General features: G+C 36.4%; 2 protein-coding genes across 2 annotated transcripts; both read left to right on the top strand.

The window, feature by feature from the left end:
• The first annotated feature begins 382 nt into the window (after positions 1–382).
• LOC120341114 (uncharacterized) lies at positions 383–9,761 on the top strand. The gene is made up of 14 exons (XM_078110296.1): positions 383–2,166; positions 2,893–3,190; positions 3,263–3,463; positions 3,779–3,981; positions 4,080–4,204; positions 4,487–4,604; positions 4,749–4,905; positions 4,987–5,035; positions 5,297–5,420; positions 5,797–5,932; positions 6,334–6,447; positions 6,543–6,903; positions 7,213–8,130; positions 9,497–9,761. Exons 1-14 carry the CDS (start codon positions 488–490, stop codon positions 9,658–9,660), a joined length of 4,647 nt encoding a protein of 1,548 aa, XP_077966422.1. The 5' UTR covers positions 383–487; the 3' UTR covers positions 9,661–9,761.
• A 629-nt stretch (positions 9,762–10,390) lies between these two features.
• LOC120346763 (uncharacterized) lies at positions 10,391–15,099 on the top strand. Its single transcript, XM_039416583.2, has 8 exons — positions 10,391–11,093; positions 11,390–11,600; positions 12,157–12,263; positions 12,635–12,701; positions 12,830–12,965; positions 13,230–13,398; positions 13,723–13,891; positions 14,141–15,099. The coding sequence occupies exons 1-8, from the start codon at positions 10,935–10,937 to the stop codon at positions 14,158–14,160; spliced, it is 1,038 nt and encodes a 345-aa protein (XP_039272517.2). The 5' UTR covers positions 10,391–10,934; the 3' UTR covers positions 14,161–15,099.
• The last annotated feature ends 3,411 nt before the right edge of the window (positions 15,100–18,510 follow it).

The raw sequence follows: 18,510 nt of genomic DNA on the forward strand, positions 1-18,510 counted from the left end.
AAAGTAATAGCCTTCTAGCGAAGAAATTAATCTTTAACCACTGAAAATTTCAAAGCAATTGGTCCAGTATTCGAAGAGAAAAGCGATTTTTTAAAAACGTGTCAAAGAACAAGAACAACAACAACAACATAATATTGAAACGATCGTTATGGCCACTAAACGTGTCCAACAATTATATTTAATTTGAAGCAAAAATACCATTCAAATAAGTTACGTGTTTGTTTGTATGGTTACTTAATTTACCAACTGTTGTCTCATATGCGCCACAAGTTTGTTTAAACATGGAACTCAAAATATTATATCTATTTTCGAGCAATTATGACGTCACTATAATTTATTTACCTTATTTGATACTTTTAATATACCCTGAATCATAAAACATTTTGAAAAAATATGACTACGTAAGAAAGATTTTATGCCGCTTCCGGGAGAGCTCAGTGACAGCCAGTTGAAACGCTACGTTCCACTTGAGTAAGATCAACCAAAAATGGCTGTCGCTGTAGCAGAGGCTGTGTCTTGTATTTTGCAGTGCATTGGTGTAGTTTGTCTTTGCATTGCTGGTATCGTAGAATGGGCTAAAAAGGCTTTTGCCGTTGTGACAAAAATAGTGACCTGTGGGCAAGGATGGCAAGGCTTTTTTATGAACTGCTTGACGTTTTTCAACTCCGAAGAGGACCCAGATTTTAAGGACTTCGATCTTCCAGAAGCAGAAAATCGAACAGTAACGGACATGCCTTCACTTGTTTTATTCATAACAGTTTTATTAGGTATGATGGCTGGAATGAACCGAGCTATAGCCTACGGAAAACCTGAAGTTTATTTTCAGGGAATTGACTCGTGGGGAAATATATGTGGATACGAAAATCTGCCCATTACGGGATCTGTATTTTCAGGAAGAGATATGACTAAATTTGACAAATTGCTTATTTTCGATTTTCTCAGTCGTTCGTCTGTTTTAACCTCTGGTGACGCCGTTGCGATGTCTGAAATACCGTTTACTACATCAATATGTGTTGAGCATTGTCCTCTTATTACAAGAACATTTGATTGCTGGGAATATCTTGGAATAAAATCTATATATCCAAACGTAATAAATGATTTGCTTTGTAGATCTGCAGAAAGAGAATTGAATACGGTGAGAATGAGAACACTCTCCTTCTCAGAACGTAACTCTCGGTGCGTACCGGACGTCGTTTCTGAATCCATATCAGTTGAAAAACAGAACAAGATGCTCAGCCTTTATTCTACGCATTGGGTTCATAACGTCATCGCCGATTGTGGCACTTGTGCCGCAGAACTAACCTGGATGACACTGATTGCTGCTGGATGTACCATGATTTTTATCTGTGTCATACAAAGCGCCTCAGATACTATATGTTGGTTTAGCTTTTCTTCATTTACATTCGTGGGTTTAATATCTTCTATTTGTATGTGGTATATGTATTCCGGTATTAGCGCTAACGACTCCGCAACGGTACTCTATTCCGCAGGAGAAAGCGACATAATGAACAGTGATTTTGCACCTGGAAATTTGACGGGGAACCAATGGAAACCTCACCACCTTCAAAGTCCAAAACAAACTATTTCCCGAAACTCTGTTCCACAAGCAGGGTATTCTATTGTTTTCCGTGACGCTTCAATTTATGTGACTTTTTTCACACTATTTCTCACTTTTATCTGTTGTCTTGTCGGCAAGCGCAACATGGATGCAGCGGCTGCTCTTTTTAGTATAGCGATTCGAGCCATGATAAAAGTTCGATGGATCTACATCCTACCTGTTGTAACTCTATGTTCAGTCAGTTTTGCAGCAGGTCTATTTCTCTACACGGTAAATTTACTGACTGCTGTGTTCAAAGACGATATAAGTATTGTTGAAGATACCATCTACAAATTCCCACGCGCTGTGATAGAGGAAGATCTTGTGTACACAAACTGGGTACTTCTTTTTGAGTTTTTAGCATTTGCCTGGCTTTTCAACTTCATTATGGCATGTCAAACGCTGATTGCGTGTTCTGCTATAGCAAGCTGGTATTTTATAAAAGACAAAGAAGACCTGGACAGGCCATTAAGAATAGGAAGTTCTCGATTGCTGCGATGTCACTTGGGATCTGCCGCCGCTGGTGGTTTATTAGTCGGATTCCTGGGATGGATGAGAGCTCCGTTCAGGTTAACTCTCTCGTAATTTGATATTCAGATATTAGCATATTATTATCAGGCATGTCGTAAACCAGAGGTCGGCAACCTACGGCCCGTGGGCTGGGTCCGGCCCGCGGAGTGATATATCCCGGCCCGCGACGCTTCGCTTAATTATAGTAACAAAATACCTGGTTTGACGATAATATTCATTAAGTAACAGAATTTATTGAGCGACACGTGTGGACTAAATTATGTTATAATTTAACAAGTATAAAATTCACAATTACTCGTTTGATGAGCATTTAATTATAATTAGACAAATGGCAAGAAAACGCAGAAAAGTTTATACTAAGTTTAATGACGCCGCAAATATTCAAATGAGATGCAATGCAATGAGGAAATAAATGTATATTCTATTCGAGAGATGTATCACTGCTTGTTCTTTAATATAAAAAGTATCATTCGTTCGGTTTTCAACTTTCTGAAAATATGTGCGGCCCGCCACTGACTTACAATCCTTATTTTTGCCCGCGAGCGACAAAAGATTGCCGACCCCTGTCGTGAACAAATATAATACCCAGAATAGACGTTTTAGTCCCTGAATATATATCTTTCCACGAAATAGCAAGTATAGGTGTATGATTTCTTCAGACAATAATCTAATTAAGCATCTAATAAAGAAAAAGGAATTTTAATACACAATAAATATATATACATACATATCTATCATCATATGTATATACCACTCTTTTTCAGTTTTCTTCAGTCACGGTTAAATCGGGCATTACTGAGTGGCGGGGATGAGCCACAACCCATCGATGATTCACAACCTTATTCTGATTATTATGGGAAACCATATAGCGTCCAATATGATTACGAAAAGGGCAAAGACCAAACTTCGAAGAAAAGCATTTCAGGTGATAACGTTCCGGCGGCTTCCAAAGGACCAGAGGAGGAGCCATATTATTCTGACCGTGGAGAAGCTGAAGTAAATAGCAAATATTCCAAAAATTCCGCCAACACGAAATACTCAAAGTACTCCTCTGCAAGTCAGGTATTTGAGCTGATAAATTAGGAAACAATTGATTGTTTAAATTACTTTCACCCTTTGGGTTGTTCATTTTAGACACAGCCAAAGCCACCACAAAGTTTGGAGATTCCTGTCAAATATATACGTTTCGTCGCTCAATTATTTTCTCCTTGCTTTTATGTCCTGAACAACTTGTTGATTTACATAAGTGATATAAATTTCAGTATTGTTGCATTGAAAGGATCGTCTTTTATACAAGCTGGATTTGACGTCCGGGATATGCTAGTGAAAGACCCGGTACGTTTATATAGACAGAAAATACAAAATCATGTCATTATCACGAGACTAGTTAATGTACATCTGATGACGCTATTTAACCTCATCTGACGACAATGTATGTTATCATTGTCAGATCTTAACGAGAATATATTGGTATGCTATACTGTAGATTGTAATTTGTAACTTCCAAATTTGAGTATCATTTTATACACATATTAAGTTCACGACAATAGTAAAAATCGGTCTGAAAAAGAACCGTGAATAACATACTCTATTTGTTCACGTCTGTGAATTGTATTCTTGTTTTTACCCAGTGCGTTTTTTTTTCTTCAGAGACTCAAAGGTCTTGGTGCTATTTCAAGTTTCTCCTTATTTCTTGGGAAGTTGTCTGTTGTAATCGTTGTTTTACCGTTTGGTTTTTTATTCCTGAGAAATAAAGAAGGAGTTTTTATTTACGGATATCCGCTCGCAATGAGTGCTGCAATATCATTTGTTGTTGCCCATATATTTCTCTCTTTATTCAATGCAGCCGTCGGGTAAGTTCTATGTGAAAAACTTTTATGCTTTTTATTGATATATATATTCAAAAGATTTTCAAAGTTAATTTTCCCCTTTGGAATACCCTCTGTTACAGAACAATATTTGCGTGCTTGATGGAGGATCGTGCATTGAATGATGGATCGGTAGAGAATCCATATTTTGGTGACGAAAAATTAATCATGAAATTTCACGAGATATTACACGTTGGCGACTCGGATGGTAAGTTTTCACGACGAGATGATACAAAAGTTCTCGTGATGTTATACGGAATCGAAATGGGCATTTGCAACTATTCTTTGTTTGACAATTTTAATTATACCAAATTAAATCTATCCTCCAACATGTAACATACGACAACAGGCAGTATTTATTTTGCGAGAATTTTTCGATAATACATTATAAATACTAGATCAAATATACGGCTATTGAACTTCTACTTCTGTCGTAATGTACACTTGTGATACTTTCTTCAATTACACTGGCAAAACTTTGTCTTTCCAGATGATACGCCTGATTTTCATTATGCATATGAGTTTCCTAGACCTGCAAATAGGAAAAAGGCTGCCAGAGATGCGCATCGGTTGGGATCTGAATTAGGTTCAAGCAAGGCTTATTCCAAGTGAGCTTTTCTATCTTATTTTTAAATTATTCCCAACTTATGCTGTGCACGAATCTATATAAGTTGTTCTTCAGCGAACTTTGAACCACTAAGGTAGGTGGGTGCATCATTTATTTACCGGAATATTATTCTGCCTTTTGGTAGCGAAGCTGTTGATAGTCAGCCAAAACCTAAAAAGAAAACTGCTAAGAAAAAGAAAGGTAACAAGAAAGCAGACATTGACAATATGCCGCCAGATCATTCATCGATGTTTTTGTTGATGCCAAAGAAAAACCAACCAGGGGACATGACTGAAAAATTGGTAAATGATTAATCATCAGATATTTTTAACCGAAATATGACGGAAATAGTACTAAAAACTTTTTTGTGCTTTACTCCACAGTCGTCGTCTGGACATACAACATCATACGAAGAAGTTGAAGAAAGAAAAGGTAGATAAGTAAATGAAGTACTATGTATTACGGCAAATGCACAGTTTCAGTAATCTGTTGGGTAAATCAAATTCAGCTTATTCTGTACGATGTGGCATTTCAATTCGATCTCAAGAGTGCCGCAGTTGTGGACAAGTTGGCGCGCGGATAGTAATAAGCACCAATTATATTTAGTTTGTTGTCATGTTGAACTTTTTTAGTCACCTAAAGGAATGCAAGTATTTGTTAGGTTTTTGGATGTAGTATCTTATTTATTGACAGTTCGGAAAGCAAAGAAGGAAAAGCGACATACTACTCAAACCAAGTTACAACATGAGAAAAGACAGACAAAGGATGAAAATTCTGTTTATTCAGATAGTTATTCAACCAGATCTCACAGGCACAGGTAATTTGGTAGAAACAGTGACACGAAATTATGAGACTATTGAAAAAATCTTTTGATGATCGACTGGAGTTTGATCTCGTGCGGAAGCCTTTCCAATTTTTTTTATAGAAATATGATTATTATAGAAACATCTCCGTGGAATACAACCAATTTTATTTGTATTTATGTGAGAACTGGGTAGTGTTCAATAATATAACAATAAACGTTAGGGGCAGAATAATTTACTTTGTTCATAAATGCTCCAACTTTCGGGATGAATTCACCATGTATTGAGCACTTAACATGCTAATACGCCAATGACTGTGAATAAGTTTTTCAAACTTTTTAGCGCCATAATATATACATTTTAATATAATTTTTACTATTATTCACAAAGGCATAGTAAAAGGCATCATTATGCAGATGATCACAGACATCGAGAAAGTCGATCATATTCAGGATCGGGAGGAAGTGGAGGCCTATTGGGAAACTTGTTTGGCGCAGTTGCAAATAGAAGAAATCAAGATAATGAGGTTCGTATTTTAGTTTAGATAAATTCTAGCCTTTAGTATAAAAACAAGGCATGCTATTATTTGTTATATTTTGTACCTGACCGCATAACTTTCGATTCCAGTTATTTAAGATTGTTCTATTTCTGGAGATTGATTTGTTCTACAAAACTGATAACATATAAAATCAAGTCTTAAAATAAAAAGACTTGTTGAGTCAATTCAAAGTCGAGTACGAACTCAATTTGGAAGGTCTGACATCACGACTAACAATATACTGCTGGATTGGTTAACAGGGGGATAAGTTGGCCATGTATACAATATTGATTAACACTCAAATGATGTTATGAATATTTTCATACGGAATATCCTAAAAGTTCAGAAAAGTCCAAAGTAGGGAGAATTGTATTATTCGTCTGTAATAGGATAGTGATGGTGGATTTGGTGGCTTTGATGACTTTGGAGGTGACGATGATGATGACGGAGGTGGCGACGATGATGACGGAGGAGATGATATGGGAGGAGAAGAAAATAAAAAAGTATGCTTTTCAAATAACTCGAGCTTTCGTTTTTAATACTATAGCGTAATTCAGTGCTCGTTTTTTTGTTAGTTAAGACTTGGATGTTTTAATAGAAAAAAGACAAAAAGAAGGATAAAGAAAAAAAAGAAAAAGATAAGAAGAAGGATAAGAAAAAGGAAAAGAAAGAAAAAGATAAAAAGAGTAAGAAGGATAAAAAGGAAAAGAATAAAAAAGAAAAGGATACCAAGGGAAAGGATAAAAAAGAAAAAGATAAAAAGGGGAATGATAAAAATAAAAAAGAAAGTAAGGAGAAAGACAAAAAAGGAAAGGGGAAGGACAAGGCTGAGAAGACCAAGGACAAGAAAGATAAGGACAAGACTAAAACGAAAGACAAAAATAAACAAAAAACTGACAAGAAGAAAAATAAGAAAGACAAACCGAAAAAAGACAAGCCCGAGAAGAAACAAAAGACAGGTAAATAGATGATGAAATAACTTGAATTCACACAAGACTATTTATCTATTTTCGTTAATGATTTTAGGCTAGTGGATCCTTTAACGTGAATCACGAAGACCTATATGCTACATAAGTGTCATTGCACACTAACAAATTTTTTTTGTAAAGTTTTGCTCTTGAATTCATCTTCATGTAAATATACGAGAAATGGATTCAAGATAGCTGAATACTCTCTATATTTTAGGCAAGATTCAGCCTGCCGCCAAGTTTATTTCTGATATGATATTTAAAGTTTTTAAGTATTGAAGATAAAAATTCATTTTTCAGATAAAAGTGGGAAGAAGACAAAGGATGGGAAATCAGACAAAATAAAGGACAAACCATCCAAAAAAGCCAAACCAACGAAAAAAGACAAGGGCAAAACTCCGAAGGCAAAACCCAAAAAAGCTCCAAAATCTGCCAAGCCAAAAGGGAAAGCGGGTAAAATGAAAAAACCTAAATTAGGAAAAGGCAAGAAGCCAAAACTTGGAAAGGGTAAAAAACCGAAATTGGGGAAAATGAAAAAACCCAAAATGAAGAAACCCAAACTTGGCAAAATGAAGAAACCTAAAATGAAAAAACCCAAACTCGGCAAAATGAAAAAGCCTAAAATGGGCAAAATGAAAGGATTTAAGAAGCCTAAAATGGGAAAAATGAAGGGTTTCAAGAAGCCGAAAATGGGCAAAATGAAAGGTTTCAAAAAGCCTAAAATGGGAAAAATGAAAGGATTCAAAAAGCCTAAAATGGGCAAGATGAAGGGGTTTAAAAAACCTAAAATGGGGAAAATGAGAGGTATGAAAAAACGAAGAATGGGTAAAATGAAAGGCTTCAAAAAACCAAAGATGAGAAAAATGAAAGGCCCAAAAATGAAAGGCGGTGGTAAAATGAGGGGAGGCATGAAAGGAGGCGGTAGGAAGATGGGTGGGGGTATGAGAGGAGGAGGTGGTGGTAAAATGGGTGGTGGAGGAGGAATGGGTAAAATGAAAGGAGGAAAGATGGGGAAAATGGCAAAAGTTGGAAAAGGACTTGGAATGGCCGGAGCAGTTATCGGTGGCGCAGAGGGAGCAGCAAATATTGGAAATGCGATGTTACGCATCACTGGCAAGAAAGAAGCTTTCAATGATAAAGTTAACGATGTGACATTTGGAACCAGAAAACGAGCGAAGGCAGCTACAGCGATGCAGACAATCATGGGAGGCGGCGGAGGTGAGTTTTTCGATTGTTTGTCTTGCTATTGAGCACATGGGCTCTATGGCCTAGCATGGTCTTAACAATGTTGGTGTTGCATGATATGATAGATAGTCGGGGTTTAACTCACATGCACCCCACATTAACCAAGATTCCGGTATTCCCATAAATAGTAACCCCACACTTATTAGTGACTGCTAGTAAAGAGCATACTTTGAAGTAGGGGCATAAAACACTTCAGAGAGATCTGGAGATTGCACAAATGCGCTAACTATATCTTCACTCGAGAACCCCGAATCAACCAAATACGTACAGGTATTAACTAGAAATCATCATATTCATACCCACTTTCCCTTATTACAATGAAAACCATGCAATGACAATTTATTGAGATTGCAAATTACCTAGTCTGCGAGTCCCAAAGCGAAACCCGAACATACTTAATCACTTTTGTAATTCATCAGGGTTCAATTCGTGGACCTGCATTGTTGAGGATATCATCAATAAGTTTCTGAATAATCTTATTTGTCATTGACTTATTTGTGCTGACAACGCAACTCTATGCTCGTCTCAATGCCAAGTCCGATAAATAGCACCGTTTAAAACTAGATCAATTTTTAAAAGCGGACTCGATCTTGGTCTCCGATTGCGGTTGATTTGGAATGAATATATGGCGTCTCGAAATGTGTCAATAAATGTTTGATCATTTTTCTAAGCTCGTCGATATTTGTCCCGTGAACGGATACTTCATATGTACAATTTAATAATACGTCCTTGTCATATTTGTTGGCTGTTAGCTCTCATCCGTTTACCGCCAGTCTACCCACCCGACAAAATAAAACTATTATGATAAAATTTTTCCCACCAATAACTTCTGCTATGTGGAATTTATTGCCCATAGTTGTTTCCCGGTTGTTTTGGCTGTTTCAAGTCTCGCTTCAATCGGTGCTTTCTAACGCTTAATGTACGGTAATAATCCTGTAGTAGCTTTTGCACTTCATTGGCCGCCTGTAACTTCGGTAAAGGGTCAGTACTTTTCGAGTGAGTGCCGGTGAATCTGCTTTGATTTGAAAAAAAAACGCGTTACAAACACGCAATCGAAGCCGATTTCTGTATTGCAACATAGTTATGATCAGTGGTGGGATTCAGCCGGTTCGCACCGGTTCTATAGAATCGTCTCACAGAATTTTATGAGATCAGCAAACCGGTTAGCATTACTGGTTACTGTCAATGTTCTGTTTGTGATAGAACCGGCTGAAAAAATTAACTTTTGTGAAGGAACCGGCTGACAAAAAATTGAATTCCACCACTGGTTATGATCGTATTTCCTCCTGCGTTGTCTATGCCGCCAATGAATTACTTTACTGCAATATTGTATTCGAAGGTTTGCGTCAAGCAATGCAAGATGTAGATGCACAATTTGATGAAATGGAGGCGGAACAGAAACGTGAGAGAAAGCGACAACGAAAACAAGAGAAACGTGAAAAGGCGAATATGCAAAATCTCTTGCAACAGAGACTGATGGCACGAAAAAGACAACGACCCTGAAGTTAATATTTACATTCCTATTATGTTTCCGGTTGTTTATGTTTACATGATTTGAAAGAACTATAAATCTTGTTTAGAAAAAACCAAAATTAAACGTTTAATACGCATTTCTTGCAAAGTTCGGAGAGCACATACTTGGGCTTTAATACGGAAAATTGAAGTGTTGTGAAGTCGTCATTTAGTGATTTACTTCGGTGGGATGATTTTCGACATAATGTCACTCCTAGTATTATATTCATGACATGATATGTTTTCATTTTCAATCCTTGTCGATATTCAACACCGATTAACATAGAGAAGCGTCCTTAGAATTAACAGCATTCAGTTTTTTGTACCAATACATAGATTGGTGAACGACTGATAGCAATGCTTGCTAAATAAAGAGGCTCGCGAAAATCAAATTTAGCAAGTTTAACTTTAATTATCAAAAATGGTTACTTTACTCGTTGAAGCGCTATCAACGAATAATCCCAATTCTATAGATAGGAAAATAAACGCTTAATTATAACATTTATACAGACCTTCCGCCATTTCCAAGTTCAAATGAGCTTATGCGTCTAGACTCTAGAGACTTATATATATAGCTTTGTATTGAAAGGCTATGTAGGAAGCCCCTGATGAATGAAGTGACGCCGTATCGAATAGCTCAATACAAATCTCATTATTGTATGTCAGTAAGCGGAACCACACAGCGCTGCGCGTACCACCTTTTGTGAAATGTACATTCGATATAAAGCCCATGTCTGCGAGACGGTATCGTGTCACGAGCTGAAATAAAGATAACAACACCTTTTTCGATACTTTAATATACATTTGCTATGGCATCATGTAACTATATTCATCCATTGAATGATCAATGAACAGGATTGCGATGTGTAATTAGTTTGCTTCACAGACAAATACAGCATAGAGTAAACAGGAAGGTTCATAAACAGTTAAGAATATTGACTTTGGTTGAAATGTAGGTTTCGTAGATTGGTAATACGAAAGTGAAATTGGGCAGCGAGGAAGTATTATGTCGCCTAGGTATGCTATGAATTCACAGTTCCAGGAAGTAGTATCTACTACTCTGTCAGCAGCACACCGAGACTGTATCTTTAGTGAGTCAAATTATATTATGAATAAAACATTGAATTACGTCACGATAACGCCTGCAATAGCACAAGCACATGATTTACTATTGCTACATTTGGCAGAAACGGATTGCCAACAGTTTATACTTGGCATAGTTTTAAGTTATGTATAAGCCCCATAAAACATAACAACAACAAGTTATGCAAAATTATGACTGCAAAGTGGACCGAACTGTGTCTTACGTTAATCAAGGCACGATTTTAACCGGGGATACAAGACAGAATGGTAACAATTCGGACAAATCTTCAACGGAAATATTATTGGAGAAAATAAGATCATATGGAGATAAAACTGCACTGGTAAGATGAGATCAGCTATAGCTAAACGTAATTCTTAACATATTATTTTATTTGGCGGAAATGGCTTCTCAGCCGTTTTCTTGTAAGCATGGACTCGGAGTAATTATAATCTCGTCTCATATTTACTACATTTGTCCCGAATTATGTTATGTTGATTTTGACGGCCAATATGGAAGAGCCACATGTAGGTAGCTCGTTCATAAAGTTGCCTTAGCTTTTTCTCACGCTAATTTCTTGTTGAATATTTGTAATATAGATAAAATATTTACAAGCATCATTATTCTTTATGTGGGCAGGTAGACGACTCTAATGGCGGAAACTCTTTGACGTACAGTCAATTTTACAATCAAATCAGAAATTGTGCAGGGTATTTGTACGAACAAGGATTGAGAAAAAGAGACGTTGTCGCGCTATGTTCGTCAAACTGCCTGGAATTTCCAGTTGTAATGCTGGGAATCATTGCTTGTGGTGCTAGAGTCTCTTTGTGCACCCCGACATTCACAAAAGGTATGTCATATTTTAGGAAAATTTATATCTATGTTGACATGGGATGGTGAAAACCAGATTCTGAAATGTAAATAACCATAATAACACGTATCACCATCTAAAAGTCGTGGGGATATCAGTCCAAATATTGCTTTCTTTAATCATTTTATATGGGCACGATTCCATGCGCGAAAAACGTTTACCTGATCAATTGGTAATTAAATAGTATACCATGATGTGTTCTGAGTTATGACAGAAAATATGCTTCAAGTAAATAGTTGTACAAAGCATGCAGAGTGGAATTCACGACTAAACGGCATGTGGTTTTCTTTAATCGTCAGTTCACAGAAAATACCAATTGTATAAAATTTTCGGCTTCGGTATATTGCAACGTGAGCATGAATGAAGAGTTGAACCAAACTATATGTTGGCCTCGCAGGTTTGAGATTTCGATTCAAGCCCATCGCCAAACCAGAATGTTTCGTCTATTCGGATTTGAGGCATGTAAAGTTTGATAAAAAAAAGAATACATAAACCTTTATCAGTAAAACATGTTATCGAAATTATTGTTCTTCAGAAAAAATGTTTGAACACTTCCAACATTGTGGACCGACTATGGTCATTTCAACAGAAGAGGCCTCTGAAACAGTGGATCAGGTTGTGCAGAAAATCAGAATGGTGAAGGTATCAAAAAAAAATACGACGTAATCTGAAAAATATATTTAAATAAATACGATATGATCTATTCTTCGATATAAATTTCTTATCCGTTTACCTCTGGCAGAGGCGTGCCAAAGCGAGTGTCGGGCGAGTTTCTGATAATGAGAATAATAAATTAAAGGTCAAGTAAGAGTGAAATATTTATATTATTATTATTTTTTTCAAACTAAGCAACAAACGCACCCCTATAACGTTCTGCCGGGGCGACTTTCCCTTTGGCCCTCTTTAGACAAGTCCCTTCCTTCCAGTGCGTCTCTGTTTCACATTCTCCCTGGTTTTTGACCTCGTGCGTTATAATATTTACAAGCAAACATCTACTTATTCTAAATTTGCAGAAAGTGATTATCATCGGAGAAAGTGAGAAATATATAACAACCTCGTATTTTTTTCAATCGACAAGTGGTGAGTAGTTTTCTCGTGTTTCATTTCAATGATTGGTGTTGGAAAAACTTCATAGATAAATCAGTGACTTGATAATGTATGTTACATTGCTACAATGTAACTTTTCAGTCTTACTATTATTTCTTCAGATTTTCCGAGAGTTGACATTAACCCTAACTTTGACGTAGCAATTATATCCTATGCAAACGATGACAACGAAACACTGAAAGACAATTCTACAACACATACAAGCATTACTAGAAGAATTGAGTGTATTGCACAAACGTAAGTGAATAGAATAGCGTTTCACTTTTTATCTCCAAGAAAGCAAAAACAAACGCGCCTGTCGAGTATATAACAAAAATGATAAGATGCTCCAGAAGTATGCGCACCAAGATGTCGCACAGCCTGAATCCTAACCGGTACACACATACTACGTTCAGGTTGTGCGCCATCTTGGTGTGCATACTTCTGGAGGTCCAAGGATAAAATGTAATCTTTCCCCCTTCAACCGCGCGTTTCAACACGATTTTTTCGCAATATTTTCAGATTATGGTCACCAACCAAAAACGATTCACAGTGTAATTATTTTGACATACCAATGATTCAGAAGTTAGGCGTGGAGACGATGCTTGCGTCACTTTTTGCAGGGTTTAAATTAGTCTTCAGAAAGAGATGTGACATCAAAAGCATGCTGAAGGCCGTAAAAACCCATCAGGTAAGACCTATATTTACTAGTAATGAAACGCCCAAATAAAATTTGAAGTTGCGACTTCATATCGTGCGTGTCAATCCACTTTATAATGCTGAAATAACGACATGAATCGTTAAAATACCCAAGAATTATTAGTATTCAGAATTGGAAGTGATTATAGTTAAATTTATGAGGTGTGTTCAAACTGTACTCGTTACTACAATGCGACGGTATTGTAGCTAGGTAAAGATTTTACAAATCACATCTAAGAAGCTTTCAACAACGAAAGTATTGATAGCGCTCGCTTGCTTTTATTAAAACTAAATTGAAAACTATATTGCAATTCAGGTTACAACAGTTTTCACACGTGATACGACTGCGGTTGGATTGATGCAGGATGACATTAAATTTGACTGTGGAAAGTCATCTATGAGAATAATAAATTTTTCGGGGCCAACTATGCAGTCCGAATTGATTGAGAAAGTTGAAAGAAAGTATCAAGTTGACGTTAATCAGGGTAAATATTGTTCCATATTGAAATGGAGAAATTTTATATAAAAGCAAGGAATGGTGGATAATATTCACACGGTTGAATGTTATTTATCCTTTGTATCGAGGGGTTGCAATCTCAAAAATAATAAATATTTCCAACGTCATGTCCTATTTTCAGATATATATAGGCGCTACAGATCCATTTATCCGTTTGTCACATTATAACCTTTCCTTGAATAAGGAAATGGTATTCACGCCATTTCATTTTGTTCAGATATTCAAGATTCGTTGTGATTGATAAAAAAATATTGGACGAACAAATAACACAGGGTATACGATTGTGATGCATCTGTTTGGAGTGAATATTTCAAAATTAAAAGAGCTGAATATATATATACCTATAAAGGGCTGAGAATTTCATAAAAAGCCGCTTTAACTGTTAAACTGGTATAATAGACTGCTTAACCACTGTTGGTGTCAAAGGCCCGGCATAAATTGACTTCTCCACACTGAATATTTAATTTTCGGAAATAAAGCTTGTCCGTAGACCAAAAGTATCTACCTAGTAACTAGCCGCTCTGCTCAGTTGATCTTTCACAAAAATATGCAACTGTTTTGAATATTTATTTGGAGGTATTTTCACATTGATCTGGGCATTAACATATGTATGTATACCTTGTACGGCAGATCAAAATCAATTATACTGTTAACCATTTAATAACGGTTAACTATTCTCAGACATAACGTATATCCCTAATAAAGGTCCTGCGGAACAACTGAATAGCATATACACGAGTGACTGCAATATGCACATATACCGATTTTCCATTTGTAGTAATTGCAAGACTCAACATAGACCCTAACCACCTTCCTGCAGCATAAATTTATGTTGGGTTCTATACTAATTCATTTTGGGCACCTAGAATTGTATCAGTATCGCTCAAGGCACATCAGTGATTGCTGTAACTTCGCTCAGTCACGTCTCTCGATTCTGAGTTGAATGCACGAGCAAAATTCCATTCTTTACATAGATTACATAAAGGAGCGAGCGAATCCATCATTTTTCTATGTCCCGACGACCGACCTCACCCTAGCAATGAGCATAGTAATTGCTCAAGTAATCTGATGAAATGAGAAGTTGTCACTTTTTTTTTTTAAATTTGTATGAAAATATCTCATACGACATCATGCGTTTATAATATAAATCTGTTGAACAAAAAAAAGCTTATTGTCATGACAAATAGCAAAATGACTGCAATGCGCAACTGCCACATCTACAGAGATTAAATAACGGAAAGGAGAGGCGGGGTTCAGGCTGGGCAGAACAATGTTTGGGAATACCTCCTCGCACGGAACAACTATTATTTCGGTATCTTTCATGTAGGTGCCGCAGCCCAAGCCCACTATTGAAAATGATACCTATTTCAACCTACTAAGAAACACTTTAGCGATATTTACTGAAAAAACACCTTTAAAAATGAATGAACTCAAATTCTCACAATCTATGTAACTGGATCACTGATAGATTCATAAAGAGTTTTGAGTCGATACGGTGAATTGTGACAAAAATGCGAAAACACTTGCGTTCATTAGATCACATTGCCATTTGTTATATTCAACCCTTATGCTTCTGATTACCTAAATTACTTGCGGGCAGATGGTCAAAATAAAATCTACATTAATTGTAAAACAGGAGCGGAAAGGGAAATTGGTCAATGTGCTTTATGACCATTAACCACTCATACTCGCAGATCATTAATTCACCTACAAATAAAAAAAGGCATTTTTTTACAGCTTTTTAAAAACAGTAAAAAATAACTTATATATGTGTTGTCACGAGAAATCAAATCGGTCGCACAAGCATGTAAAATCCATTGAAGCCGTGTTAACGTCCATGGGAAGAAAAACTTGACTTTATATATTTTTTTAAATATGGAACATCAATACGTGCGCAGAGCCTTGAATCTTTCCCTATCACACTCAAGTATATTACGAAGATGGTAATTCTTGCTTCCAGCCTGGTTTTACAAAAATTGCATTTCATTCGTTCCAGCTGAAAGGCAATGCCAGCTAATCGGAAATGCTGATATATACATTGTATTATTTAACAGGCTGAGCTATGTTCAAAGAAGTGAAAAAAAACAAGACAGTGGAATCTGCAGATATGCGTTTGTTTTTACAGAAAGTGTCAATCCCGATGATTGCCCATAATCGTAACTAACTCTTTTTGGTCTAGAAAATTAATAGTTTTAACCACTATTTTTGCCACCCATTCATAAAAGCAATCGTATTTTTGCGCGTAGTAGAAACTTTATTCCGTGCCAATGTTAATTCCTTTCATAATATAGGTTCGCCAGTTACTTCTGGGAAATAAAGTCGACTGCTCGAAATAGGATTTCCCATATTGTCGCTTTTAAAATTTTTGAACGTTTTCGCAATATAATGTTAAATATATATTCACCCAAAAGAGGTGACAAATAAAATTATTGAAAAACAGTATGGTAGTAAAAATGCAGCAAGAGCTCAAGTCAGATAGATGGTATATATATTATTCCATACAGTCCATATTGTTAGATGTTCCTGTAATCTTGTTATATGTAGTTATGCTTCATTCCATGCATGGAGTATATTTTTTCAATATATTCGTGGAATGTACACCTTGTTGAAATTCAGTGATAGGCAGATTTTATTATTAGAACAGGTACAAATAATTGCAAGTTTCTGTGATATAGTTCTGTGAGTTTGTTAAAATGAGTTCTGTGCAAGTAGCGATATTTATATCAAGAATTTTTATATTAAAATTTGTTGCTCGTTGTTTAATATTTTAGGTTTACCGTACAGTGATACAACTTTGGACCCAAAATGGCACGTGTGACGTCACACAAGCGCTTATAACGTACCCAATGCATGGACTTACTTATTTGGGGTTGGGTTGTACCGGTAGACACTTTGCTTCTAACTCGCCGAATGAATGTGCGTGACCTTGCTATGAAGAAATATCCTTAAAAATAGGCTTTGCAATACCTGTTTGTCGTATTTCCGGTAACAGGCATAATCCTCATTGAAGATAATGTGCAGAACGAGCCACATATACCTCAAACTCCCAAATCCAAATTATTATTTCGAATTATGAAGAGTAAGAAAACCAAAATCAGACCTTATCTAACGCCAACGGTCTAAGGCTCGAAGCCCTAAGGAATCAGACCTTGGGCACACGTAGTAGGCCACTTGCTACAATATATGTTTGCTGTGAGCTGTTACGCAAAGTTTTAGTAATCAAACTTTTTTATGCAAGAGTTCCTAGACAGCCTACCTAACCCTGATCTACAAATTTATTTATCTTCGTATTTTAACCACATGATTGTTCTTTTCTTGTTATTGTTGTAAACTGCTTGTCTGAGGAAGCCTGATTTTGGTCAGACGAAACGTTACAGAAATACATTTTGTTGTGTGCAGCAGACTCTTGAATTGCATATCATTATTAAACAAGAGGTAAAAGAATGTATTGTGAATCTGACAAATATGCTTAAATGTAATTGTGAAACGAAATTAATCTACATTTTGAGCAGAATACATCAGTTTTAAACTTCAATCATGTTATGGCAATTGCAGAAGAAATGTTGATTCACAGAATAAATTTCTGGCTCTAAGTGCTGTTAAGTTGGACGTACTTTCAAGAGATTTATTATTTCGAAAAATTGATTCTATTTGTTGAAAATAGTGTTGGTGGTTGATCAGATGCTCAGCTGATGATTTTAATGCATTATTATACTCTCATTAACTCATAATTGCCATAATTTACTCCGTGGGATCGCAGGGATATCTATAACGGTGATATCTTGAAATTAATCGAGTGGCGGCATTGCGATAGAGCGGAGTAGGAGTTGCAGGGACAGCTCATATTGGTGAAATTGGCAAGAATACAAATCAAAATGTAATCGACATTTTTATGGTTGCGGATTACCGTGTTACCGCGACGCAATCGCAGATTTAATTTATCACAATTAAATGAATAAAGCAACCATTTTAAATACGTATATTGATCATGAATTGAATATTTTATTCAACAGGAAAACCATTACATATCCGTTGAAAAAGTCGGCTCTTTTAACGACTGGCGTAATCTCGAGGACTGACTCAGGAGCCGTACCGCGGGGATTTCGTGTCGATGAATATGTATTTTTCATCTACTAATATACTTTAGATGTATTTTAATTGTTTTTAATTTAAATTTCCTCTCGGGATATTATACCAGATCTTTCTAATGACGACAACGAATTTGCATGAGTGCAATATATATAAAAACTAAATATAATCGGGCAGTTGATCACACTTTATTATGTCCGCGGATTGGCGTGGTATTTTAGACAGGTAATGAGTTTATTTTGTCGTGAGTCGCCGCAACCGCGAGTTACTTTGAACACAAATGAATTAAAATAGAGAGACATTTTGAATTATTGTAGTTATTACGAGACAGAAAAATTCATTATAACACGGAAAGCCGGTAGTTTTAACGAACGCGGAGACCGTTTCAAGAGCCGTTACATGTAAATTTCTGAATCCATCTTGTGACCTCTCGCCCCCCCCCCCCCCCCGTGAGCATCTCGCCCCCCCCCCCTGTATCTTCAACGGTGTACGACCCTG

Source organism: Styela clava, chromosome 1 (genome assembly GCF_964204865.1).
Source record: "Styela clava chromosome 1, kaStyClav1.hap1.2, whole genome shotgun sequence".
Lineage (NCBI taxonomy): Eukaryota > Metazoa > Chordata > Ascidiacea > Stolidobranchia > Styelidae > Styela > Styela clava.

Bases quoted from the DNA above. Each gene is read 5' to 3' on its own strand.
- LOC120341114 (XM_078110296.1), top strand. From the start codon at position 488: ATGGCTGTCGCTGTAGCAGAGGCTGTGTCTTGTATTTTGCAGTGCATT. The intron at 3,464-3,778 runs GTACGTTTATAT...TTTTTTCTTCAG, and splicing joins ATATGCTAGTGAAAGACCCG to AGACTCAAAGGTCTTGGTGC. The intron at 4,205-4,486 runs GTAAGTTTTCAC...TTGTCTTTCCAG, and splicing joins ACACGTTGGCGACTCGGATG to ATGATACGCCTGATTTTCAT.
- LOC120346763 (XM_039416583.2), top strand. From the start codon at position 10,935: ATGCAAAATTATGACTGCAAAGTGGACCGAACTGTGTCTTACGTTAAT. The intron at 11,601-12,156 runs GTATGTCATATT...ATTGTTCTTCAG, and splicing joins CACCCCGACATTCACAAAAG to AAAAAATGTTTGAACACTTC. The intron at 13,399-13,722 runs GTAAGACCTATA...ATTGCAATTCAG, and splicing joins AGGCCGTAAAAACCCATCAG to GTTACAACAGTTTTCACACG.